Source organism: Patiria miniata, unplaced genomic scaffold (genome assembly GCF_015706575.1).
Source record: "Patiria miniata isolate m_02_andy unplaced genomic scaffold, ASM1570657v1 HiC_scaffold_19, whole genome shotgun sequence".
Lineage (NCBI taxonomy): Eukaryota > Metazoa > Echinodermata > Asteroidea > Valvatida > Asterinidae > Patiria > Patiria miniata.
In genome coordinates, this window is record NW_024037057.1 from 8,405,719 (window position 1) to 8,430,176 (window position 24,458).

At 42.1% G+C, this 24,458-nt stretch overlaps 3 protein-coding genes across 3 annotated transcripts; all 3 read right to left on the minus strand.

Annotated features, from left to right (window-relative positions):
• Window positions 1-41: 41 nt before the first annotated feature.
• On the minus strand, window positions 42-4,195 carry LOC119725640. The gene is made up of 3 exons (XM_038197119.1): window positions 3,898-4,195; window positions 1,721-1,854; window positions 42-482 (listed from the first exon to the last, which is right to left on the minus strand). Exons 1-3 carry the CDS (start codon window positions 3,938-3,940, stop codon window positions 240-242), a joined length of 420 nt encoding a protein of 139 aa, XP_038053047.1. The 5' UTR covers window positions 3,941-4,195; the 3' UTR covers window positions 42-239.
• Window positions 4,196-6,298: 2,103 nt separating this feature from the next.
• LOC119725641 lies at window positions 6,299-9,660 on the minus strand. Its single transcript, XM_038197121.1, has 3 exons — window positions 9,525-9,660; window positions 8,346-8,485; window positions 6,299-7,271 (listed from the first exon to the last, which is right to left on the minus strand). Exons 1-3 carry the CDS (start codon window positions 9,568-9,570, stop codon window positions 7,047-7,049), a joined length of 411 nt encoding a protein of 136 aa, XP_038053049.1. The 5' UTR covers window positions 9,571-9,660; the 3' UTR covers window positions 6,299-7,046.
• A 948-nt stretch (window positions 9,661-10,608) lies between these two features.
• LOC119725642 lies at window positions 10,609-23,436 on the minus strand. The gene is made up of 3 exons (XM_038197122.1): window positions 23,198-23,436; window positions 13,743-13,882; window positions 10,609-12,911 (listed from the first exon to the last, which is right to left on the minus strand). The coding sequence occupies exons 1-3, from the start codon at window positions 23,241-23,243 to the stop codon at window positions 12,690-12,692; spliced, it is 408 nt and encodes a 135-aa protein (XP_038053050.1). The 5' UTR covers window positions 23,244-23,436; the 3' UTR covers window positions 10,609-12,689.
• Between the last annotated feature and the right edge of the window lie 1,022 nt (window positions 23,437-24,458).

The window sequence follows — 24,458 nt, forward strand, 5'->3', positions numbered from 1 at the left end:
CTATAACTTGCAGGATGCAGAGTCAATCTTGATTTTTTTTGTTTGTTACAAAAACAACTCTCGCGAGAGTCTCTCGCCAAAACTTTTAAACCTTTTAGAACTTTTAGGTAGGGTAGTTCATTTTTGTTAACTCTTTCCTCCGTCAATATTCTTGCGGCTTGTGTAACTGATGAATGATGATTTCAACCTCAAACTCAATTTGTAAACCTATTATAAATATTACAATCATAAATTCGAAGCTAACCAGCTAACCACGTGACAAGACACGCTAACAACACGCATGCGCAGAGTAGATGGCTAAAGGTCACTGAGTCGGCGCTGTTGCAGAAGTCCAGGTCGTCACAGCACCAGACGCATGACCTACGAGCGTCGTCACGAACCAGCTCAAAACATCCATGGATACATATGTCTGTGGTGTCGGCGTAGGGAATGCACGACCGGGCCATGAATGTGATGTCGCCGTTTCTTGTAAAAATCGATTTCTGTGTCGACAAAGAGAGAATTGGGAAGAAAAACTAACTTTTCAAATGAAAATCATTTTATGTTTTCAGTGTCAACAAGAGTGCCCCCCCCCCCGTTCCCCTGAGACACTTTCGTGGAAATTTGAGTATATTTTTTTTACCCAAATTGAAATAACACCAGTTATTAGAATACCCAAATTCTCCTTCATTTTGCGCCATTCTCTTATTCAAACAATGTCTATATGACATACTATCGGATAAGAAAGGATGCCGGCAAGGTTAGATGGTCATGCAATATTTATCAATATTGCCTAGCAACACGTAGCAACAGCTGACTCGGCCAGAAAATTGACATTTTACGGTTGAAAAAAAAAATCGAAAGTATGATGGTCTCCAGACGACGATCAGAGCATACTGATCGGAATTCGAGTTTCAAAACCAACCGGTTCTTTTAAAAACCATACATCTTCTCAAAAGAGATTCTTCCACATGGTGTAACCGCAAACCCTCACTACAGGGTTAGTAAAAAACGAAACCCAAATGTCGGGACCATTGTTTTAGTGAAGTTCTGCATGTAGTACATTCGAAATATAGGATATAAAAGCCCAATTCACAAGTTTTCTTTTAGTTTAAGAATCGTTCACATCACTTATGTAATTTTCAAGTTACGGAATTTTAAACACCGCCGTTTTAAAGTTCTGTTTTAAAGTTAGTTTTGCTGAAAGAACGCACATCGTTTTTGTGATCCGTGGACAGAACTTTAAAGCGGTGGTTGTATTTAAAATTCCGTAACTTGAACATTACACGAGTGATTTGAATGATTCTTGTACTAAAAGAAAGCTTATGAGTTGGGCTTGCATATCCTAGATTTTGAAAGTGCTACATGCAGAACTTTACTAAAACAATGGTTCCGACATTTGGATTTCGTTTTTTTTTCACTCACCCTGTAGTTTTTACTATCGCCATGGGGTGCATACCTATGTTCCCCAGTACCGATGTTCCCCAATACCGATGTTCCCCGAAATCCTTACCCTAAACTCTAACCCTAAACCTATTCCTATAAGAATTTTTGGGGGAAGATCGGTATTGGGGAACATCGGGTAGACCCCATCGCCATGCATGTCTTGGCATACGTATTATGACTGGGCTTGAACTAACTTCAAATTGTGCGGTCTTGCAGAAGTTTCTTCTCTTTTTTTGAGGGAAAAACCGAATGCCCTGACGGTGCCCAGTTTACGGACTACACTAGGGTGACTCACCGTGCACATTCCATCACAGGTCGCTTGGGTAACCTCCCCCGGGCCGGGTCTGAACGGGTCCAAACAGAGGTTCTGGTCTTCCGCCCATGAGTTGTACGTGCACTGGTAGCAATCTGTGGACACGATCACTGTGACTGTAGGGGAGGAAGACAGTTAATTAATAGATGTTGGCGAGTCAGTTTGGCGAGTCAGTTTGGCGAGTCAGTTTGGCGAGTCAGTTTGGCGAGTCAGTTTGGCGAGTCAGTTTGGCGAGTCAGTTTGGCGAGTCAGTTTGGCGAGTCAGTTTGGCGAGTCAGTTTGGCGAGTCAGTTTGGCGAGTCAGTTTGGCGAGTCAGTTTGGCGAGTCAGTTTGGCGAGTCAGTTTGGCGAGTCAGTTTGGCGAGTCAGTTTGGCGAGTCAGTTTGGCGAGTCAGTTTGGCGAGTCAGTTTGGCGAGTCAGTTTGGCGCAGTGGAGGCTTGCCTAGATCCTCGCCTTCCAGCGGTATAGCCCGGGTTCGATTCCTGCCCTGGTCCATATGTGGATTCGGTATTCAGTCCCCACCTGATCCTGTGGGTTTTCCCCCAGAATATTCTTCTGGGCTTTTCCTCCCACCTCTAAAACTGTTACTTCTTCTCACTGTCTCCTCTCCACAGGTTTCGTCATGCAGGCTTTCGAGCTACAGTGCCTAGGGTGCTTTTGAGGAATCCTTGGTTTCATTACCAGAAATAAAAACATTAACGTTAATTTGGCATGTTTTGGCTCAAATAGGAAATTTGGTTTTTGGGGTAAGTTTCTGTAAAATATTCTAGCTAATTGTTCACATTGCCCCACAAAATCATTCGTTGTTGATAATGGACGAAAACACAATTTTTCCAATCATTTTTGGCAGTTCTTATTTTTTTGGGGGGGGGGAAGAAAGTTCCTGACCCTACTTTTTTCATTATAATTATCTCAAAGAAGATCATTGCAATAATGGTTAAAAAGCCATGAATCTTGGACTGAGAAAGATTTCCAAATTTGTTAGAAAATACTTTCAACATGCACTCGACTCACCATCCATTTTTAGTACAGTTTGTTTATATTAAAAAAGTACATGTCAATGTATACTGTAAAGACGCAAACACGTCAGACCAACACTAATTTTACATGTTGTGCATTTTTCCAGACCATGTTCAACATTTATTGGATATCACCACAGCAACAAGGGGCTAGCAACGCTTGGTGCGCCGCCATCACCATAGCGACACTACACCAGGACACCTATACCTAAAATATACGGCACGTGCGGGTTCATGGTCATTGCATACATTAAACATTCAATGCGCCTATCAAATTCCCCCCCCCCCCCCCCCCCCCCCGCTGCCCCTGGTCCGATGTCGGGATTTGGTCACGTTTTTCATGCCCCATGGTGGAGATTTTGGTCACTCAAATTACATTGTTATGGAAAGGCACTCACTAGTGTGCCCCGGGGTGGGAATTTTGTCACTTCAAAGTGACAATCGCCACGTCTTGGGTGGGGCAGCCCGGGGGAGAGGTGGGAGAAACAATAATGATAGGCGCATTAGAATGACATTGCACACTTATTTGGTTTAGAGAATTTTAATCAACAGAAAGAAAGTTACATCTTTACGTCACTTTTTTCCATCATATGTCATGTTGAAAAGACACGAATCTGGGCGGAGTGAGAAACATTTCCAATTTTGTTAGAAAATACTTTGAAAATGTTCTTGACTCTCCATAGACTTTGTACACAACCAATGAATTGGCATATGGATACAACATTCTTTCTTAATGGATGACGTCTTGTATCATGGTGTCTGATTTTTTATTTTTTATTTTTTTTTTGGAGGGGACGTTACATCACTGAAGCGAAACTACCAAGAAAATAATTGTCAAGGTACAATTTCTTATTATCTATGGTACAAGGAATGTAGTGTAACATAGTCACTAGATTTTAAAGGAATGGTACAATGTTCTGCCATAATTGTGTTTTGTTCACCACAGTTACACCATGGTTAGTACAAATGCAAAAAAAACCAGGAAAATATTTGGAATTGACACACATTTTAAATGTTGTCAGAAAAGACTGGACACTATACTCATGATATCGAATCATCGATTCTTCACAGATTTGAACGGCGTTTGAATAAAACATGGCAGTCGGATTTTCGCATCGATTTGTTGTCAAAACACTTACCCACGGAAGAGATAAACATCAACATCAACAACACGTCCGACATCTTCAGCAACGGACTAGTTGACACTAAAACTCACAAAATAACAACTAACGAAGCTATTTCGGGGTTGGTAAACGGATGTGCAGGCCTGTAACAAGGTGTTGGTTGAAAATAACCGTCAAAACCTCATGTTGCTTATTTAATACAGATGCTGTAGGAGGCTTCATTGATCTGTTGCATAAACATTATGCTACACACATATATATAGCCTTGGGTCCGCGTGCACTGCGCGAAGCCCCTTTCAGTTATTATTAACCTAAACGGCGCTATTGTGCTTATAGGACACAGCTGAAAGCGCAAGTCGGGTGGCCTTAAATTTATTTCAAATTGAACTCTACATTTAACACCACATGTAATTTGTAATTAACTCCAACGCGATTGTTGCGCCTAAACGGCCCGTAAAATTTCCGAAGTGGTTTGTTATTGTTTGTTTGTTTGTTGGGTTGTTGGGGTGTTGGGGTGTTTGTTTGTTTGTTTGTTTGTTTGTTTGTTTTTGTGGGGGGGGCGTGGGGGTTGAGGCAATTTCGCTGCATGATTTTCTTTATATTTGGATCGGTGCGCTACAACCGGTTTAAGTTTAATATTACTGTAAATTTAATTCAACTCCTATTTTTACATTTATTGCGACCAAACGGTTGAATGCATGAATTCCAGACAGTATAATCATGGATGTAGCCTCCATGGTATAATTAAAGAAATATTTCTGACTTGCAATTCATCTGTTTCCATAAAATTATATCCGATTTGTAAATCCCCCCCTCCAAAAAAAAAAATACAAACAAACTTGGATCGGGTTAAATATTCAAAGTCACAAATGGATTGTTGAGGTTATTTGGTTATTTAAAAAATATATATATAGAGAGAGAGAGGGCGATGTTTAAGTTCACTATTTGTGTTCCCCGACTGTACCTTTAAGCTGCACTCTCTTTGTGCTCACCCAACCGTGTAGACGGACACCATACGTCAGCGCTAATAGAGAAGAGCAACAATACGTTGCTATGCCAACGCATGTAGTATTGTGCTCTTCTGCAGGCCAAGCACCATCACCACAGGAGTGCTAGGGCCATAAAATTGGGGAATTGAAGAGATATGGTAATGAACCTCTGGCCCGGACTTGGGGCTTCAAATTCTGAGCATTTTGGATGCTATTGGGCTCGAAAGTGGCGCTATTTTGCCCTGTTGTGGAGGTATCTTTTTTCAAGATTTTTCCGCTTTGGGAAAAATAGGGGTCGTCTTCTTTGGGAGAGAATATCTCGAAAAGTCGATGGTCAACCCACCAAAAAATGAAAAGAAAATGAAAAATGACACATTGATCATCATTTTTCTGTGCAGCTTGAATACCTGTGAGAGTTCAGAGTATTTGTAAAAGAATTTTCAAGTATGCGCATTGAGCACTAGTGTCTATGGGATTTTTTTTGCAGCCCTACGTATGAGCAATGCATCGCCATTTCATCGAACAATGCGCCCTCTCTAGTCAACACGGAGTGTGGCCTAGTGGTTAGGGTTCGTGACTCATGATCAGAGTGTCACGGGTTCGAATCCAGCTGCTGTTCAGATGTTGTATCCTTGGCCAAGCCACTTCATCCCCACTTGCCTCTCTCCACCCAGGAGTATAAATGGGTACCGGCATTAGCTGGCGGGAGTAACCTGCGATAGACTAGCATCCCATCCAGGGGGAATAAAAAATATTCTCAGTCGTTTCATGCTACTGAAACCGGAAATAAACGCCGGCCTGATGGGCCACTTAGCTCGTGACAAACTTTTCGTCAACATGATGATAAATAAAAAGGGTTCAGGTTGGCGTAGCGGTACATTACTAGCCCTCCATGCACCGCTGGGATCCTAGCCTTTAGTCAAGTCCCACGCGCCTATACCCGGACCATCCTGACACGTAACGCACCCCGGATGCTGGCACGTAAAAAGACTAGCATGAGCGGCAAAGCCGCTCGTGACAGTCTTTTTACGTGTCAGCATCCGGGGTGCGTCATGTGTCCGGGTAAGCGCGTGGGATTTGACTAAAGGCTACTGGGATCCGGGCACGAGGCCCCTTTGATGGGCCGAGAGGATTGGGGTTTTCAGTCCCTGCCTTGATTCCAGTTCTGCCCTATAGAATATCAATCCGGAAATTTACTTCCTCACTTCTACCACTTTAAAAGGACTTTTTCGGAAATAAATCGGAAGACGTAACCGGGCAAACCCCGCCAATCGCCGAATAAATCCCTTCACTAAGGCGCGCATGGTCCCGTTCCCCCCCCCCCTGCATCCACAATGTTTCTCTGTCATGAACTGTACATAGTCTAGAACCTATCAACTTCCAAGAACCAACAATGACCACTCAGACAATTCATCGTTTTCATTTTGTATCAAAAGGAATTTTAGTTTGAAACTTTGCAGACACCACTTCAATCAACCCATCTAGACAAAAATATCTGATCATTGGTTCATTTCACAATGGAGCCCAAGTTACAATAAACACAAAATTACCATCTATATTTAAAAAAAAAAAGGTCTGTTTAACCGCAAGATTACGTTTACCCAGTTTGTCTGACATGTAAAAATAGCTGGAAGACAACGTTTCAGTGTTCTCTACTTCTTATACCAAAATAATCATCTCACACTTAAATTGTTAAAAGTGTAGGGTCAGGGCCTCTTATATTGAGAACAACCAAAACATCAAATAGGCCTATACTGAAATTGTTATCCTTGTGGAGTCATTTCTTTGTTCTCGTGTACTAAAATTTTATAATGTGAAAATCTGGTTTCAAAATGCTCCTATTTTAACCAGAATTAATTTCCTCTGCTGAAATCGGTCTTAATATCCCTTACATAAAATACTTCTATTTGCGACACATCAACACACCTTGGAAATTCCTAGTTTTTGAGTAAAATCCATACATCTATTTCGTGATAACCTTGTGGAAACGTATTCACCTATAGAAAATGCCATGTGGAGACGTGTACAATATTTTGTTCCGTATTATACCCATGTCTCCACAAGGTACCGTGTATCAGATCGTCACAACTCATGAATATTTATATCTGAATGTTACTAATTAACCAAACAATGACACGCACTTATTGAGAAAGTGACGATCAATTTGCCTTCCGTTTAAAAAGCCACGGTCACAACCAATATGGTGACGACCACTGCTATGTTAAAGGTCACGGGGCATGCGCTGTTGCAGAGGTCAGCGTCATCACAGCAGTGCTCGCAACCTGCCACGTCTCCCACCGATCCACACTCGTTGGAGCACGTCGAGACGTCCCTGTCAGAACATGTTCGCTCTATACCTTCGACGTAGCCACCATCATAGTAGATCCTGCCTTTCGATGCCTGGGGGAGGGTGAAGACAAGAGAAAAGCTTGGGCTTGGGATTAGCGCGAGGTGATGATTTGGAGGAAGCATACAACCTTACAGGGTGCAGAGGCGGATCCAGGAATGTTCGAAAAGGGGGGGGGTGTTTCATCAGCCAAAACATCTTAAAATGTACACAGGTTTTTTTCTCCGGACACTTGGCCTCCGTAAAATCAAACACTGGGGGGGGGGACATATTTCAATAGGGGGCACTGTTCAAATTCGACGATTATTAACACTAGATTACAGAATGGTGTACAGTATTTTGAACAGGCGGACATTATGACAATATAATTTTTTCGTGGGGGGTGGGGGTGTCACAGCGGGGGGGGGGGGGTTCTCGACTTATTTGGTAGGAATTTGTATGATAACTTTTTTTTTGTGGACAAAGCTGGGGGGTTGACCCCCCCCCCTGGATCCGCGCCTGGGGTGAGTTAAAGAAAAAGAAAAGAACGAAACCCAAATGTCAGGACCTTTGTTTTAGTGAAGTTCTGCACGTAGCACTTTAATAATCTAGGATAAGCATGACCAATTCATAAGCTTTCTTCTAGTACAAGAATCATTCAAATCGCTCATGTACTCAGTTACGGAATTTTAGACACAACCTCCGTTTTAAAGTTCTGTCCACGGATCACAAAAAGGTAAGCAAAACGAAAGTTCACATTTTGCTGAAAGAACGCACACATTTTTGTGATCCGTGGACAAAACTTTCAAACGGTGGTTGTGTTTAAAATTCCGTAAATTCAAAAGTGCATGAGTGATTTTTGTATTCAAAGAAAGCTTATGAAATTGGGCTTTCATGTGCTAGATTTTGAAAGTGCTACATGCAGAACTTCACTAAAATAATAGTCCCGACATTTGGGTTTGAGTGTTTTTTTTACTCGCCCTGTATAGAGGTGGGGTTAAGGTGGTGGTGATATTGGTGTCAGCGTGGTGATGAAGGTGTTGTTGCGTGTGGTGAGTGTTGTAAAGCTTTATAATGTACGCATATTACGTGGAGGTAGGGTGGTTTGGGGATAAATGGATTTTGTAATTTTGTTTTAATGAACTCACTATGCAAGTTCCGTTACAAGAAACGATAGACGATTTCGCCTCAGGCGATTTTGCATCGAAGGGATGTCCACAGAACGACATGTACCTAGGGGCAACATTGGTGTAGCTACAAGAGTAGCATTTTAGCCCCTGGACACTGGCTGCAAGAAAACAAACAGACGATGAGACCAACAAACATTAATGTTTCTTTCCACCACAGACATTCGACGCCGAGAGCAACACGAACGAACGTCTGATATATCCTAGCATGCAAGTTTTATGCGACCCGGCCGCGCGCCAGCTAATCGGAGTCGACGTTAGAAACTGTGTTGTCATTTCGATCAAAAATGTGGGCTAAGCTGTCGATTGGTCAATTTGGCTGCTGTGTTTTTGTAAAACGGAAGACTCGATATAATGGGCGCCCGCTGAATGGTCAAAATCTGGAGGTCAAGACGCAGGTTTTGTCAAGGGAGGATGCGGGGGGGGGGGGGCCAAAGGGGGCCATGCCCCCCCCCCCAAAAAAAAAACGAAACCATTTTTTTTATTTTTTATGTGACATCGCAATAAAGGCAGGCAATGAGTACACCACCATCTTTTCCTCAAAAAAACATTGGTTAAAGTGGTCAGAAATTGCCTCAGATCGCACCACAGAGCATCTAGAATCCAAAAAAAATTCGGGGCCCTTAAGCGGGACCCGAACCCCACGCCGTAATTTTTTTTGACCCACTTTTTTGGGGGACCTAAATTTGTGTTGGTCCCCCAAAAAATTGTGTTCTGGATCCGCCCTTGGGTTTTGTTTTGTTTTGCATAATTAATCACTGACCAATATGCGCAAATATCGCTTGTATAAATATGCAAGCGGCTATACGATAAGTGTTCTACGTCGAAAGACTTTCGCACGGTGGTACATGTATTACCCAACCAACCCTTTCTCCCATTCTCATATTGAATATAGGATTGAATGCATGACTTCACTTGTTACCCAAGTGAAGCCCACATGTTATGTAAAAGCATAAAACTTGACTGAGTTGAACCTGCGGAAAAAGTTAGAAGTTTCAAAATATGTCATTTAGGCCTACTCACAGCGTTCCGGGACTAACTTAAGTACGAGTGGGTGGGGCGCACTGTGCCAACACCGGGTCATGACGAGTTAAGCCCGAACTGTCTCCAATTCATTAAGAAAATTAGGTGAGAACTAACCCATGCAGAGGCCAAACATAAGCAGCGATAGCATTGAGCACTTCATGATGTTTCTCCGACAGTTATCGGTACGCTTAGTCTACAGCTCGATGGACAAAATCAGATAGTAACCCACCAACAGAATGACGATGTGAATTGTACATGACGCAGCAAAAAGTTCGCCCATACAGGGTACGATCCGAGTATAGTTGATGCACAAAATCGTCGTTGAATTTCAAGTTTTCTAAATAAAAGCAATGAATATTAATTATCAACTCATTTTAAAAAAAATTGAAAAGCAATTAGCAGTTAATTAAACCTATATTATACTCGGAAATACTCGGGCGCTATTCGATTGTCGACGAAACGAATTCGGCAAACTTCGGAAATTTTAGGAAAAAAGAGGAATTCCTCTCATTTTAATTGTAAATTGTAATACAATGTATCACCGGAGGCTACCTGACGTAAGATTCATCAGGAAGAGTCAGAATCGTTTGGTCTGGGAACCAGACTATACACATAACATAATGATTAAAAATAGTCTTGTGAGGGCGCACTTCACTTGTACTATAAAAATCGGCCATATAGGGTGCACTGAACTAATTCAAGCCCCATTGAAAACAGTGTAAAATCAGCAAAGTTCAGGGCCAAATAACATGCAAGCCGACATCACTGGGGTTTTTTAAACAATTATTAAATTGTTGTCTTGTCCTTCATCCTTTTCATTTCTTTAAAATTTTGGGTAGACTAGCCAATTACATTTTTTAAATATTCACATCAAAACAAAATCACCCAAAATCGGTTAGCACGAAACAAGCGTGAAACAATGCGGGGTTGGACAATCAAAAACTGATAAGAATTCACTTTAGTTGCTGGGACGTTCGTGTGTGTGTAGGGGGGGGGGGGAGGGATTCAAAGCCCACCCCGTCAAAATGTGTGGGGGATATATTCCCCCATCCCCGGGTTTTACGCCACTGGGTAAATTGAGTCTCAGGGTAGGTTTGTCATTCCCTTTTTGGACAACCCTGTATGATAACGATTCTCGTAAGATCGCGCATCACTTCTCGCGGTCGGTGTGATAACAAAACACAGGATGTGAGGTGCATTACTTTTTGCTGCTTTCTAAATCGATTCCCTCAAGGGGTTTTTATTGCTAGAAACGGCATACACTGTGCACAGGTAGCCCACTACGGTCAAATTAATAAAACAACAAAAATAATAATTGACTTGATATTTAGTCCAGAACAATAAAGCGTATAAAATAAACCGTACAGTAAAAAAAGTTTAGCCGCAAGCATAAATTCTGCAATAATTTCAATTCACAAAACCGCGAGAGATCGTCCCTAAATGATGAGCTTTTCAAATTGGAAATTGTTTCTTTTTTTCTCACTTTTCCCTTCACAAATTATCTTCAAGCATCTTATTAAAAAAAGGTGAGACGAGGACGAGCTAATAAAATTATGCAAAAACAAGTTGTCAGGGTGGAGATTACAGAGCGTGCCATTGATTGACCACACCATAGTGACAAATGAAATGTGACCTTAAATTTTGGTCAACCGACTATGCATAGTGTTATGTGATGAAAGACGAGAAAGTCCGTAGCCAGACTAGTCAGTGTTTGGCACCGAGACGTCACACAAAATAACGTAGGCCTAGAAACTGAACTCGGTACTCAAAACTGGCATTGTCCAAGTCGGAGAACAGATCTAAATTACGAAGACAGCTAAACAATACGACATTGATATTTTACAACAAAGAATGCAACAGTAATTTGGGTCTAATAGAGCACGCCACTTTCAGATCAGATCAGACAGTTGCATGGTACTCCCGGAAAGACTGTAGAAAACATGACAAAGCGTCGTTTTATTTGTTAAAAGCTGCAAATATAAAACAAAACAAACACATAAAGAGGATAACAGTGTTTTACTTTATTCCTTGTTACTGAAGTACTGCAAGAGTTAATCAACACAGACAAAAAGGAAAACAGCAGCGAAAAAGTCATACTTTTTCAATACATCATCACTACCGACGGCACAAATTATGTACATCAGTAATTCCGTTATCATACACAAACGAAGACATGGTAAAAAAAAACCGATGAAAGTACTCGATTTCTTCTAATAGAAACACAATTACATCCATATACGCCGATTTTAACTACATGTACTTTAAAAAAGAACACGTTAAGACTATAACGGGCTACACCAACTGCTTTATTTGTAATAACCAGATACCAAAAGGGGGTTTGACACACCAAACTTTGCCTATGCAATTGGCCCAACAAGAAGTAGACCAACATTACGCTTTTTAACACCCCTGTTATATATGAATGGAAGATCTGTGGAAGAACACCATGTGAATGATTATCTCTCAGTGAGTTGTGTGGTTCTGGGAAGAACCGTTTTGCTTTAACTCGACGTCTCAAACCGTTTGCTCTGTTCGTCATCATTAAGATGCTGAACTTAGCATCCTCTTTCAGAATCCACCGCCTCCACACGTACGGTCCATTGAACTTACCATCCACTACTTAAGCTACTACATCAATCTGGCAGTCGCCTGATAACGAAACGTCGAGTTGAACCAACTGGTTCTTCTCAGAACCACACAACTCAAAAACAGAAAACATTGTGTCACCGCAAAGCTCCTATATATTAATTGATCATGTCCACCATAAGTCTGATTTACCTTTTCAACTGCTGACGTTCATAAGCACAGTTAAGTTGCACCCAATGCCACCAAATATAATCACATAACTGAAACCAACCAATCACGTGGAATAATTTGAGACGCGCGCGTGGCCATCACCATCCAAACATTTTCAGAGCATTTTCAATGCCAGACCATAATTGTAAATAACATCAAGCACTCGTGACGTTACAGTAATGTTATTTGGAATGGGCATTTAAACATGCTCTGAGTATGTCTGCACTCATGCACACACACGCAAACTCTAACACCAGTACTGTAAATTCTTTACATTAATTATAACATAAAAAAAACAAAGTCCCAGTGCCAAAAAAAAAGTAAGTAGAATTTTGGGTAAAAGTTGCGTCAAGTACCAATGCGTATTTCAGTTAAAGAAAATGAAATAAAAGATTGTTGTGTCTACACCCCTTCCGATGGTCCCAATGGTTTTCCAAAATGAGCAACCGGTAATTAGCACCATCATGCCAGCGCCAAATGTCTTTACGCTGTGAAGACCCAGGCTGATACCAACATGGCGACTGCTGCCAGGAGGTTAAAGGTCACGGAGGCTGCGCTGTTGCAGAGGTCCCCGGTGCAGCAGTACCCACAGGAGTAGATGTCCCCGACACTTCCGCAGTCGTTTATGCACAGGGACTGATCAGTGTCGTTGGAACACTGACGGACGTAGCCTTCAACGTTGCTCCCAATTTTGGAGTACAGTTTCTGAAAGAGTGAACAGGAGAAGAATTCTAAACTTATTCGCGTTGGCTAGCTAGGGCGCCCTCAATCTGTACTGGACACCACATTACACTAGGGGGTGCTGTTCAGGATATAGTACAACCTTAGGCCCAAAAAAAGGTCTCCGGTTTCTGGTATGCGCGCGCGTCGCCGCAGCCATGCGCGTCGGCAAAATGAAAAAGTTTTTTTTTCAATACAAGATGATGTCTCAAAACCGCCAAAGTCACTGGTTTGACTGGAATCCTGCTGCTGCACAATTTTAACGTGTTTTTAGATGGGGTTATGACCGAGAACAAGCTTTATGTGGCCTCTATGGACTCCCATATATTTGCACTAAGTTTAGTCGGGCACCATTTGCAGTCATCAGCCGACATTTGAAGCCAAAAAAAAAAAAAAAACAGGTTAAAAAAAAAAAAAAGCCGCGTCGCCGCACCACTTTTGGGGCAAGCTCCATACCAGAAACCGGAGACTTTTTTTTTGGCCTTAGTATACTCTGCTTACATAAAATGGCTAGACACATTACACTAGGGGCGCTCTTCAGGATATAGGTGTATATCAATATACTCCGCTTACATCAAAAGGTGAAGTTTTAAAGCTTTTTTACTTTGTTTCTCCACTTTTCAGTGCTATTGAACACATTTCTGTTGTTTGAATGTTCGAGAATACCTCGAAATCCACATTTTTTTCTCATCACGAAAAAGTGGCAGGGGGATGATTCAATAGCCCATCCCACTCTGGTCCAAAAGTAGGGGGGCAGGATCTACGCCCCTGGAAAGATTACAATAAATATCAGATCCTCCTAACTCCTGAACTCACCACGCAAGGTCCCTTGCAGGACTTAATGGATGCTTTGGCACCGGCCGAATCGGCATCGAAGGGGTCACTGCACCAGGTATTCGACGTGAGCGGTTGAATGACCCCGTTGCACTCGTAACATTGAACAGCGTACGAGCCAGCTGCGAATCAAAAAAGAGAAAGGGGAAAAAAAGAATTAATATTATTGTCAGCATGCTTATTTTTCAGGGTTCGAGTTTAATTTTCTTTTTCGCACTAGCCAGCCGAGCTACTGAAACAGACTCTTAACTAGCCCGCGGGCGTTTTCACTAGCCGGCATGTTGTTTTTTCTTTTATCCGGTTCGTTAGTGAAAACGTCATACACACGCGCGCAGCACTGATTACTGGCGCCCATTGGCTACAAACGCTCGAGCTGCGTTAACTTCCGGTTCCAATCATGCAGAAAGTGCTGGAGATGACGTCACACTAACGAACCGGAACAACAATGTGTCTACATCATGTTTTAATAAACAGATCTAATAATAACCCTAAACAGTTAATAAAATTAGACACAAATTGATACAGGTTTGCTTCCTGAAATCCGTTTCAAAATATGTTTTGACTCGCAGCCGGGCTAAGGAATAGTTTGACTATTAGCCCGCTGCTGTTTTGGCTAGCATTTGGCTTGCGGGCTACCGCCTCAGTCGAACCCTCTTATTTTTCGATTGTCAAAGGGTCTTTCAGAAATCCTCTTTAGAAAATCCTTTCAAGATCCCAGTACGTGTCCTCTTGCTTCATCACACCGTAATAGGATCCTAATGACAACAACGACGACAAAAACGACAACGACAACAACCAACAACGACAACAACGATATCAACCAACAACGACGACGACAAAAACGACAACAACCAACAACGACAACAACCAACAACGATATCAACCAACAACGACAGCGACAACGACAAGCAACAACCAACTACGACAACAACCAACAACGATATCAACCAACAACGACAGCGACAACGACAAGCAACAACCAACTACGACAACAACCAACAACGATATCAACCAACAACGACAGCGACAACGACAACCAACAACCAACTACGACAACGACAACCAACAACCAACTACGACAACAACCACCAGACGAGATAACGGCAACAACGACAACAATACAAAAACACACAACGAATACATCCACATAATATTATTGTTATTATACAGTTTAGAGATCCCAAACTTAGTTGACCTTGAAATAGAAACAGAACAGATTCGCGAAACTACCAAAATTATAATTTCCCATTTACACAGAGTGAATAATGCTAATAAAGAGCTGCAGGGCCCGCCGCCATGGCACTGACACAATGCCATCATTGCCTGATCAGATCTGATTTCTGGACAAAGGTCTCAATCAGCTGGTCAATGGTGTTTTTTTTGGCGCAATTCTGCCTTCAAGTTGTACCCAGTACGCTGACCTTTTCTTGGTTCACATCACACACAACACGTTGATATTGAACCCAAGGTCGCATGCATAATGGCCCGTCAGAAACCGTACTGTATCAGCCTTCTTGAATGATACTTATTTAGTAGGCACGTTTTTGGCGGACACAGAGCATATTATGCCCCGAGTATATAAGCGAGTGGGATTAGGCCAAAAAAAATAAATAATCGGTCTCTGGTCAGACCAAAGTTCCGGAATTGATGCGGCGACGCGGTTTGGGGGGGGGGGGGTTGTGTTTTTCTTTTTCAAGCTTGAATTGTACAGATGACGATGTCGCTGTATGGCTTGCATCTGACATTACCGTTTTCTCTTAATTTTGTCTTGACTTATCCAAATTTCCCAAAGAATGTTCGTGTCGGTCGAGATGGTAAGTTGGTGTAGCATTCACAAGCCTTATTTATGACCTCACTGAGGCCACTCAAGCTCTACCCTGAAAGATTGTTGAGAGCCTTAAGGGGATGGAAGCGTGCGTCATCGGCGAAAAGTAGGGCCAAAAAAACAAGAAACCCGCGTCGCCGCACCGCGCAAGCTCCCATACCAGAAACCGGAGGCTTTGTTTTTTGGCCTTACCCGTGAAAAAAACACGCCTGAATTTGACCTTTCGCCATTGTCTGGACTATTACGACCTTCTTCAATGCATGCACCCGACGCTGGACTTTTTCATGCATGCATATTATGCAGCTGGCTATGCTATCAACGCACAACCAACTTTCATCGATAGCGACAGTTTAGCGCTCGAGCCTTGGACTATGCTAGCGGGATTAAGCTTCAGGTCAGCCTGCTTTGCAGTCAAAAGGTCTACTACATGTACACGTTACACGGATTAACAGCGGCGTGCTCGGACCACAGATCAGACCAAGGACTTGAAACCAAAGTTTTGATTCTTAGCCAAGGACATGCCGGTTAAATTTCCACATAAGAATGGGGATACTAGTCTATGTATTATAGACACTTGCGAAGCTAGCAAGGGTCTATGGGCCTTATTCAAGACTCGGTCATATTGAATTGAATTAGGCAAAATTTTAATTTTTGGAACTTCGGAAGAGAAATGAAAGCAAGTTAATTTATAATAAATTCCACTCGGCTTCAATGAATAATTTAAAATTTGTAATTAAACATTCCCTTATGTTTAAAGCCATATTAAAAAAGCGACAGCCAATGCAAATAGACTGCATTGTGCCTGCATAAATAGTATGTCGCCATCCCATTCAACAGTTAACAATTAATGAAGCACATTCAGGGAACTCGACAAAAAAATGGCCAACTCGTGAACTAAGGCCCATGATATGCGAGAAGACTAAACCTCGTGATTTTAACCATTCAGCGGGGCGCTAACCTCGTGATTGAAACCATTCAGCGGGGCGCTTTCTATATCGGGTCTTCGGTTATATACCCGTTGTCGCGCCATAGACATCTATAACTAAAACGTTGACAGACATCGATTGTTGAATGAAAAGTTTGCGGAAACACCACTTTAACCCTTTTTTTATTTAGCAAAAGATCATTAATTACACGTCGTTTTCGAGTTTGGAGTCACTGAATCAGCTGAGCTACAGAATCAAAATTCAAAATGTAGGCTAATTTTTTTATATTTTTATTCGGCGACGAAAATATTATTTTTTTGGGGGGGGGGGGGGACGAGGGGGAACGACATGTCCCCCGTCCCCCACCGACTCGACGCCCAAGGTTGTTGGCACAGTGCTTCAGAACGAGAAGGATAACACTGTATACGTAGGGCCTATCATGTGCGCCTGTACGTACAGCGTCGGTTGGTGATATCGAAAGTTCTGAGAGAGGCCCTAAAACCATTAAAAAAACTTTACAAAAAAACCCCGGATTTTTCGTAGGCCCTACAGGCACTACTTGGGCCAATTTCATAGAGCTGCTTAAGCACAAAATTTGCTTAAGCACAAAAACGTCTTGCTTAATATAATCAGGTTACCCACCAAAACTCCATGCGATTGTTATGCTAAGTAAACAACAGCTAAATACCAGTAACAAGCAATGTATATCACATGGAGTTTGGGCCGGTAACCTAATTTTACTAAGCAATGTTTTTTTGTGCTTAAGCAAATTTTGTGCTTAAGCAGCTCTATGAAATTGGGCCCTGTGCCTATACAGATCATTTGAGTTTGAGTTTTTTTCACATTCGAATCAACGTACCCAAAGCAAGGCCCTGGAAGGAAAAATAGTCTGGCTCCTTTTTGCACAAAAACATTATCATTCAGTACCGATACTGGATACAGGGAACATGACTGAAATGTTGGCAGAATGATCAAGGTCTATCAGGCCAAAAAAAAATAAGTCGGTCTCTGGTCAGCGCGCGCGTCGATTTTAATCATGCGCGTCGATCTTTTTTTTTTCCAAAATGTTCCGCGGTAGCTCCAACAGCGCCCTCTATTTCCGCACCTCCTCAATTTCTTTTTACCAAAGAGCACCAAGGAATGGGAAATTGCACCAAGGCAAATGATCGAAAGCACCAAGGCAAATTATGGAGGACACCAATGTACATGAGGACACCAAAAAAGCAAAATAGACCCACCTTGTCTGTACAATCCAAGCTTGAAAAAAAAAAAAAAAAGCAAAAAAAAAAAAAAAAAGCCGCGTGGCCGCGTCAATTCCGGAACTTTGGTCTGACCAGAGACCGAATATTTTTTTTTTTAGCCTGATACTATCCGGGCCTGACTAGAAGGATAAGAAAGAGGAAGGAAATAGTGTTATCCAAGGACAGATAAACACTAGATGACGACCAGCAATATGACTCTACCAGACAGTTCAAGTTACAGGAAGGTATATGCTAATATGCTTCCTCTTCTACTACAAACAAGTGCGATTGCACAATCTGGCCGTCTCGCATGAAAGTCTTGCATAAAACGGCACCTTCTGTCGTGATTGTCAATTATTGACAGCCCCACACAAACAAATCCCTACCTACCTACCCTCTTTTCTAATGCCATGTAATCGGGAGCAGAACTATTTTTTTTAAGCCTCATCCCCATAGGGCATGGAGACCCAAAACCTGGCACAGGGCCAGCGGCAGGGGTGATTACATTCACAGGTGTGTAGAAACCCCGAAGTTCCTAGCGCAGTACATACAACGTGATTTTTAAATTTACAACATTTTTTTTCTCTCCGTGAACACAATTTTCGTAAACAACTCCACGAATTATTACAAACAATTTTTGTGGTGCTTACCGGTATTATATTTTGTTTGGACAATTACAATTTGGTGCTTACAGTTTTATGGGTCACTTAGGGGCTTCGTTTTTTGGTCAAATTTTTTTTTTTGGGGGGGGGGGGGGGACCGACCGACCGACAGACCGACCGACCGACACCAGAGTGACTTGTAGAAGCTCTGTTGCTCGAGCTTGAAAAGCTGCTTTCAGGTTAGCTAATAAATTATTCATGTACTTGTGCGACATTGGTATAACACATTTATAAGCCTCGCATTTATAATTAAAAATCGGTTACATCGGGATCAATTACAAAACTCTCAACATTTTGGTAACCCTTAAAACCAGAAACTATATCAGAATTGTTTTTGGTAGTGCCTTGTCTGGTTCCCAGACCAAAATATTCTGACTATTCCCGACGAATCTTAGGTCCGGTAGCCTCCAGTAATACATTGTGTTACAATTTACGTCACGTGACTAAAACGGGAGGAATTCCTCCTTTTTCCTAAAATTTCCGTAGTTTGCCGAATTCGTTTCGTCGACAATCGGATAGCGCCCGAGTATTTCCGAATATAATATAGGTTTAATTAACTGCTAATAGCATATAAAACTTTTTTTAAATGAGTTGATAATTAATATTCATTGCTTTCATTTAGAAAACTTGAAATTCAACGACGATTTTGTGCATTACTCGGATCGTATGGGCGAACTTTTTGCTGCGTCATGTACAATTTTGAATTTGACGACCGTTACTGAGATTTTCCAAAACTCGGTCTTCATTCGGCTCCGCTTGCTAACAGTGCTATTTGGTTGCCTTATTTTGAAGATTCCAGATCAACATTAGTCAATGCTATCTTACAGAAACATCAAACTGTATTTATCATAACTGTATGATATTGCGAAACGAAGCCGAGCTTTGAAAAAGGGCCACCAATGTCGTCATGTTTATTTTTAGCCACGGAGGTTGCCTGACCTAAGATTCATCAGAAATAGTCAGAATCTTTTGGTCTGGAAACCAGACTATGGTAGTGCCACGCCTCAGAACGAACGAATACTCAGCTCCCTGCAGCGATTACAAATTTTGTTTCTGAAAACAAATTGACATTGAAAACACATGCTGAATGGCTGATACGCGTTATGTGAAGGGTAAGTGATTCACAAATGAAAGGGCCTATTATAATTTATAAATAGTCATTAAATGTCAATAAAACCTTCGAAATGGCGCCAGACAATCTCTCCGCGTTGTTCCATGTCCTATCGCCGTTAGCGAGTACGAGTTAGCCACGCCAAGTAGACAACCCTATGGAATTTTCTAACGCGATTCTTCTGCGATAGGTCAATACGGCAGCGCGGCTTTCATGTAGAAAACGCCTGAATAGATCGATAGCCCGAAGTCCCATTGGTCCGACGTCCCATTGGTCCGACTTCCCTTGGTCCGACGAAACATCCACTGGTTCAGGTTGACTGAAACCCTGATATGGGGCGTCGGACCGATGGGACGTCGGACGGTCGGACCGATGGGACTTTGGACCGATGGGACTTCGGACCAATGGGACGTTTATACCAATGGAACGTATAGAGCCATGGGCCGTCGGACCAATGGGACGTCGAACTATAGAGACGTCCCCCTTCGCCTCGGGTGCTATGCGCCCATCGGGTGTTCAAAACGTCACATCCACATCACAGCAGTCAACAATTGTTAAATATACGAATTTAACTATTAGGCAAAAAAAAAGTCTCCGGTTTCTGGTATGGAGCTCCAAAAAGTGGTGCGGCGACGCGGCTTTTTTTTTTTTACCTGATTTTTTGCTTCAAATGTCGGCTGATGACTGCAAATGGTGCCCGACTAATCTTAGTGCAAATATATGGGAGTCCAGAGAGGCCACATAAAGCTTATTCTCGACCATAACCCAATCTAAAAACACGTTAAAATTGTGCAGCAGCAGGATTCCAGTCAAACGAGTGAGTTTGGCGGTTTTGAGACATCATCCTTCATTGAAAAAAAAAAACTTTTTTTCATTTTGCCGACGCGCATGGCTACGGCGACGCGCGCGCATACCAGAAACCGGAGACTTTTTTTTGGCCTTTATGTTGTGTCTTATAAAAGCCAGCAGGTCCACAAGTTTTTTTTGTCAAGTACAAAAAAACGGAAGTCTGTTTTTCTCATGGCTTTCTCAATAGAAAATCAACCCAAATGAAAAACGGTCGCTTTACTTCAAACGAGCCGTGAAATACAAAGCAGAGTATCAATGACGCATGACGCAAGTTGGTAAAAGAAATCAATCAAATACCGTATCTCATGAACGGTTTCTGTTCATTTGTCATGACGTGTGGCCTAACTGCAAATAAAGGACATTGTTGAGTACATGTTTTCACATAAAATTATACAATGTATTGTATAATTTACACAATGTTGGCGCCAAGGACTTTGCATTTTTTGGCGCCAGGTACAGTCTGGCCCTCTGCTTGTACTTTCGATTTCAGGTTCACACCCTCAATTTGCCTGGGAATTTTCCATCAGCGTCAAAGTCAAGTTCTCAAGGTCATGTGCTGAACATCCAACTGCCATTCAGATTCTAACAAATTTGTGAGCTACAATCTTCACGTTTGGTCTTATGAAAGACGAAGTACAGTTTTGTGCGCATGCCCGGCCGATTGTACATAGCTTGGGACATTTGTGATTTCAAATAGAAACTGTTCAGCTACATTCCATTTACTTAGTAGCCAATATTTTGTTCTGGTTAGAAAGCAGGTTTTGTGGTGCGTGTTTATGGTGTAGAACCAAATCGAGGACGACCTCGACTGGAAAATGTGTATAAAACCATTGAGAGCTGTTGCAAAAAGAAGAGTACATATTGCATAAACAAAGGAAAAGGGAAGAGGAACAATTCAAAATCCTCGATTTACACCATAAACACAATGTGTGTATGTGATTTTGTTTCTGCATTCAATAGGGGACGTTTAACAATAGAAGGGGAAGGTCCCCAATGATCGAGAATTAAAAAAAACCATATGGGAGGTCTTCCTAAAAAGTTAAAAATTAAAAGGAAATTAATTCTGGTTCAAATAGGAGCATTTTGAAACTTTCAAACTCGATCAACAACTTTAGCACACGAGAACAAAGAGAAGACTCCACAAGGCTACAGTCTGTGGTTTACTATGAAGACAATTCAGGCCATCATAACACACAAAGCGCGCAGATGGTGTTTTCAATAAGTTCAAGGTTTTCTGGTGTACAACCCCCACGAAATATCGCAGTGAAACACAACCCCTCCGTTACCGGCGGGGAGCACGTGCAGCATGGACGAAATGAAAGTGCTCATGCAGGGGGCAGACACGCGGATGGTGTAACAGCCACGACGGTCACTGAAAGAAAAATAAATGCGCGCGATCAATGGTACGGTCGGCGACCCGCATTGTTTCTTCGCGGGCAAAAAATTATGACCGTGACACACTCAGAAAGTATTTCCATAAAATTGTACGCGAGTTCTGACATGAACCAAAAAAGAAAACCTAGTTCAAAAACCAAACCGTGAAAAGCGATATTCCTTATGCATTATATTGTAATGGTGGAGTTTACGGAGGTCAAGTGTCCGTAGAAAAAAACACCATGTTTACATTTCGGCGCCTTGTGCGGTTGCCCCATGAATGACAACAAAAGTTGGATATGCTACTGACCGTTGCTCCCATGTTCCCGGAGTTTCAGCGCGGATTTGGCTGTGCGGGCGCGTGGCGGGAGGCGACGCCTAGCGTGGGATTCTTTGATGCAACAAACCATCTGCATGATCGTTTGTCTAAGACCATTACTCGGTATATATGGCGCTGATAAGCAGTGAAATGACGTGTGTTTTTTTACTTCTTCGTTTGGGGTCGGACATAATGAGGCGTCGGACTTACGATACGGCCCCCTTCGTTTTACCATTATAGCATACGTGTAGCTCCACGATTATTGCAAAATACGAAGGATGGAAGCGTTCACATCTAACTTACTGGACAGGACCGATTAACATCTCTTTATACATCACACACAAATATATACTAAATGAGTAAAGGGTGCAAAATCCAACAAATCGAAGTGCGCAATAGTGACTGGAAAATTTGTGGACTATAGAATAATGCTTGAAAGGTTGGAATGTCCATGCTGGCCTGCCCATGTGCCTTGTGTTGCCGTAGTTTTAGTTTAGTGTCTTTATATAGTATTGGATTTGGAGCATCGTAAATTCTCCCCCCCCCCAAAAAAAACTGTCTTGACTTGCCATAGCCGTTGAAGTGGCGTCTGGATATACTACATTCTTTCCCATTTACTGCTGCGATTAAAAGTTCACTCCCACGCAATCCATGCACATATCATCTGAACATGATCAATGATGAAACTTAACTTGATGTTTTGAATGAAATGTAACCTTTTGAGTTCACATATTACTACTTAATCTCCTGAGCCGCCCTGTTACCACGCCAAAAGGGCCGCACAATGATTGTTATCGCCACCGTCTGTCAACCTTTGTCTATAAATTATGTTTTCCCTTTCGGAAAGAATGTTGCAACCTAGTACCTGACGCTACTTCGGCGGTTGTGTAGTAAGTCTACGGAGAGTCAAGAACATTTTCTAAGTATTTCCTTAACAAAATTGGAAATTTTTCTCAGTCCCATCAGATTCATGGCTTATCATCATTTCTGCAATGACTGATCTTCAGTGAGATGATATATGAAGAAAAAAACAGCGTCAGTTCGCAACATTCTTTTCCCCCTTTCTTGTTTCCTACCTCCATGACTGTACAGGCACATGACAGAAATAGACAAATGAAAAGGCCACTCACCAACACACATGGAAAGCGTCAAAAGTGAAAGCAGAAGGCCCTGCATGATGCTCAGTTTCAGTTCAAACTCGGAACAGGAGCAGATGATGAAAGCGACAAGATTCGGCTCTCAAGTATTCCACAAAGAGGTGCAAGAAGATGGACCAAAGGAGGAATAAAAGACAACTGCGGATTCCTTGGCGTGTTGTTAACTCAAACGCGTACAGGACCAGGAGTAAAACGACTGCAGGCTCTAGGGTATGGCATACCAAGTACACTACTTAATCTCTTAATTACTGCGCGAAAACAAACTAGTGCCATGTTCATGCGGTGTTTTTTCCCCTTAAAAAGTTTTTTTCCCCTCATTTTGTGTGTAAATGCATCATTTAAGTCTTACATAATACAAGACTTCGTCAACGTAAAATGTAATAATTATGATATTTGGTTGCAGTTGAGGAATTCACACGCCCTTGTATATCACTCCGCGAAGTGAATTTCCTTGTGAAGGGCGGGGTGTAATATTAATGTCAGCAGTGTACCGCGTATGAAGGTAAAGTTGCATGGTGTGCAATCATTGTGCAATGACGCTGTTACACGCAATGTCATGAAATAATACGTGATGCCAATTCGGGTTCACGTTTTGGCGAAGCGACCTCGAATTAACCACGTACGCCACTGACAAAATTTACAAAACTTTTTGGCCGCTGAAAAAAAAGTGAGGGGGGGGGGGTTGACGGACTATTTTGACGTTGGTGGCGCCATTTGTACCCCTATTATACTACTCGAAAAAAGACCATCACACAAATCACCACAGTCAAATCGTGGGACTAAAAAGAAAAAGAAACTGACCCCCAAAACCACAAAAAAAATTGACAACCTCCCCCCCCCCTCTCCAGGAGCGCCACTGGCATTGATCACCAAACTACTGAAAAGGTTCGATGGAGTTTGTTTATTAATGCAGTGCCCGAGTGACCAAGCGTGCAGGCGACAGCGTATGGGCGGCCAGAAGAGCCAAAATTAAACACTGCTAAAAGAACAAACAACAATTATAAAAACGAAAGACAACTAAGAATTGAAGGACAATTATCAAGGAAGGACTAAACCACACACAAACGCGGAACAAAATTTGTAACGAACTATGTTCAGCCTAATACCAGAGATACAAGGGGAAACAACCAAAAATTCATTCAAGTCAGTCACAAAGCTAGGGCCTTCAAAGATTCATTCTTCGTGTCAACTGTTAAACACTGGAACTCACTCTCCTCGGTTGCTGTGAACAGCG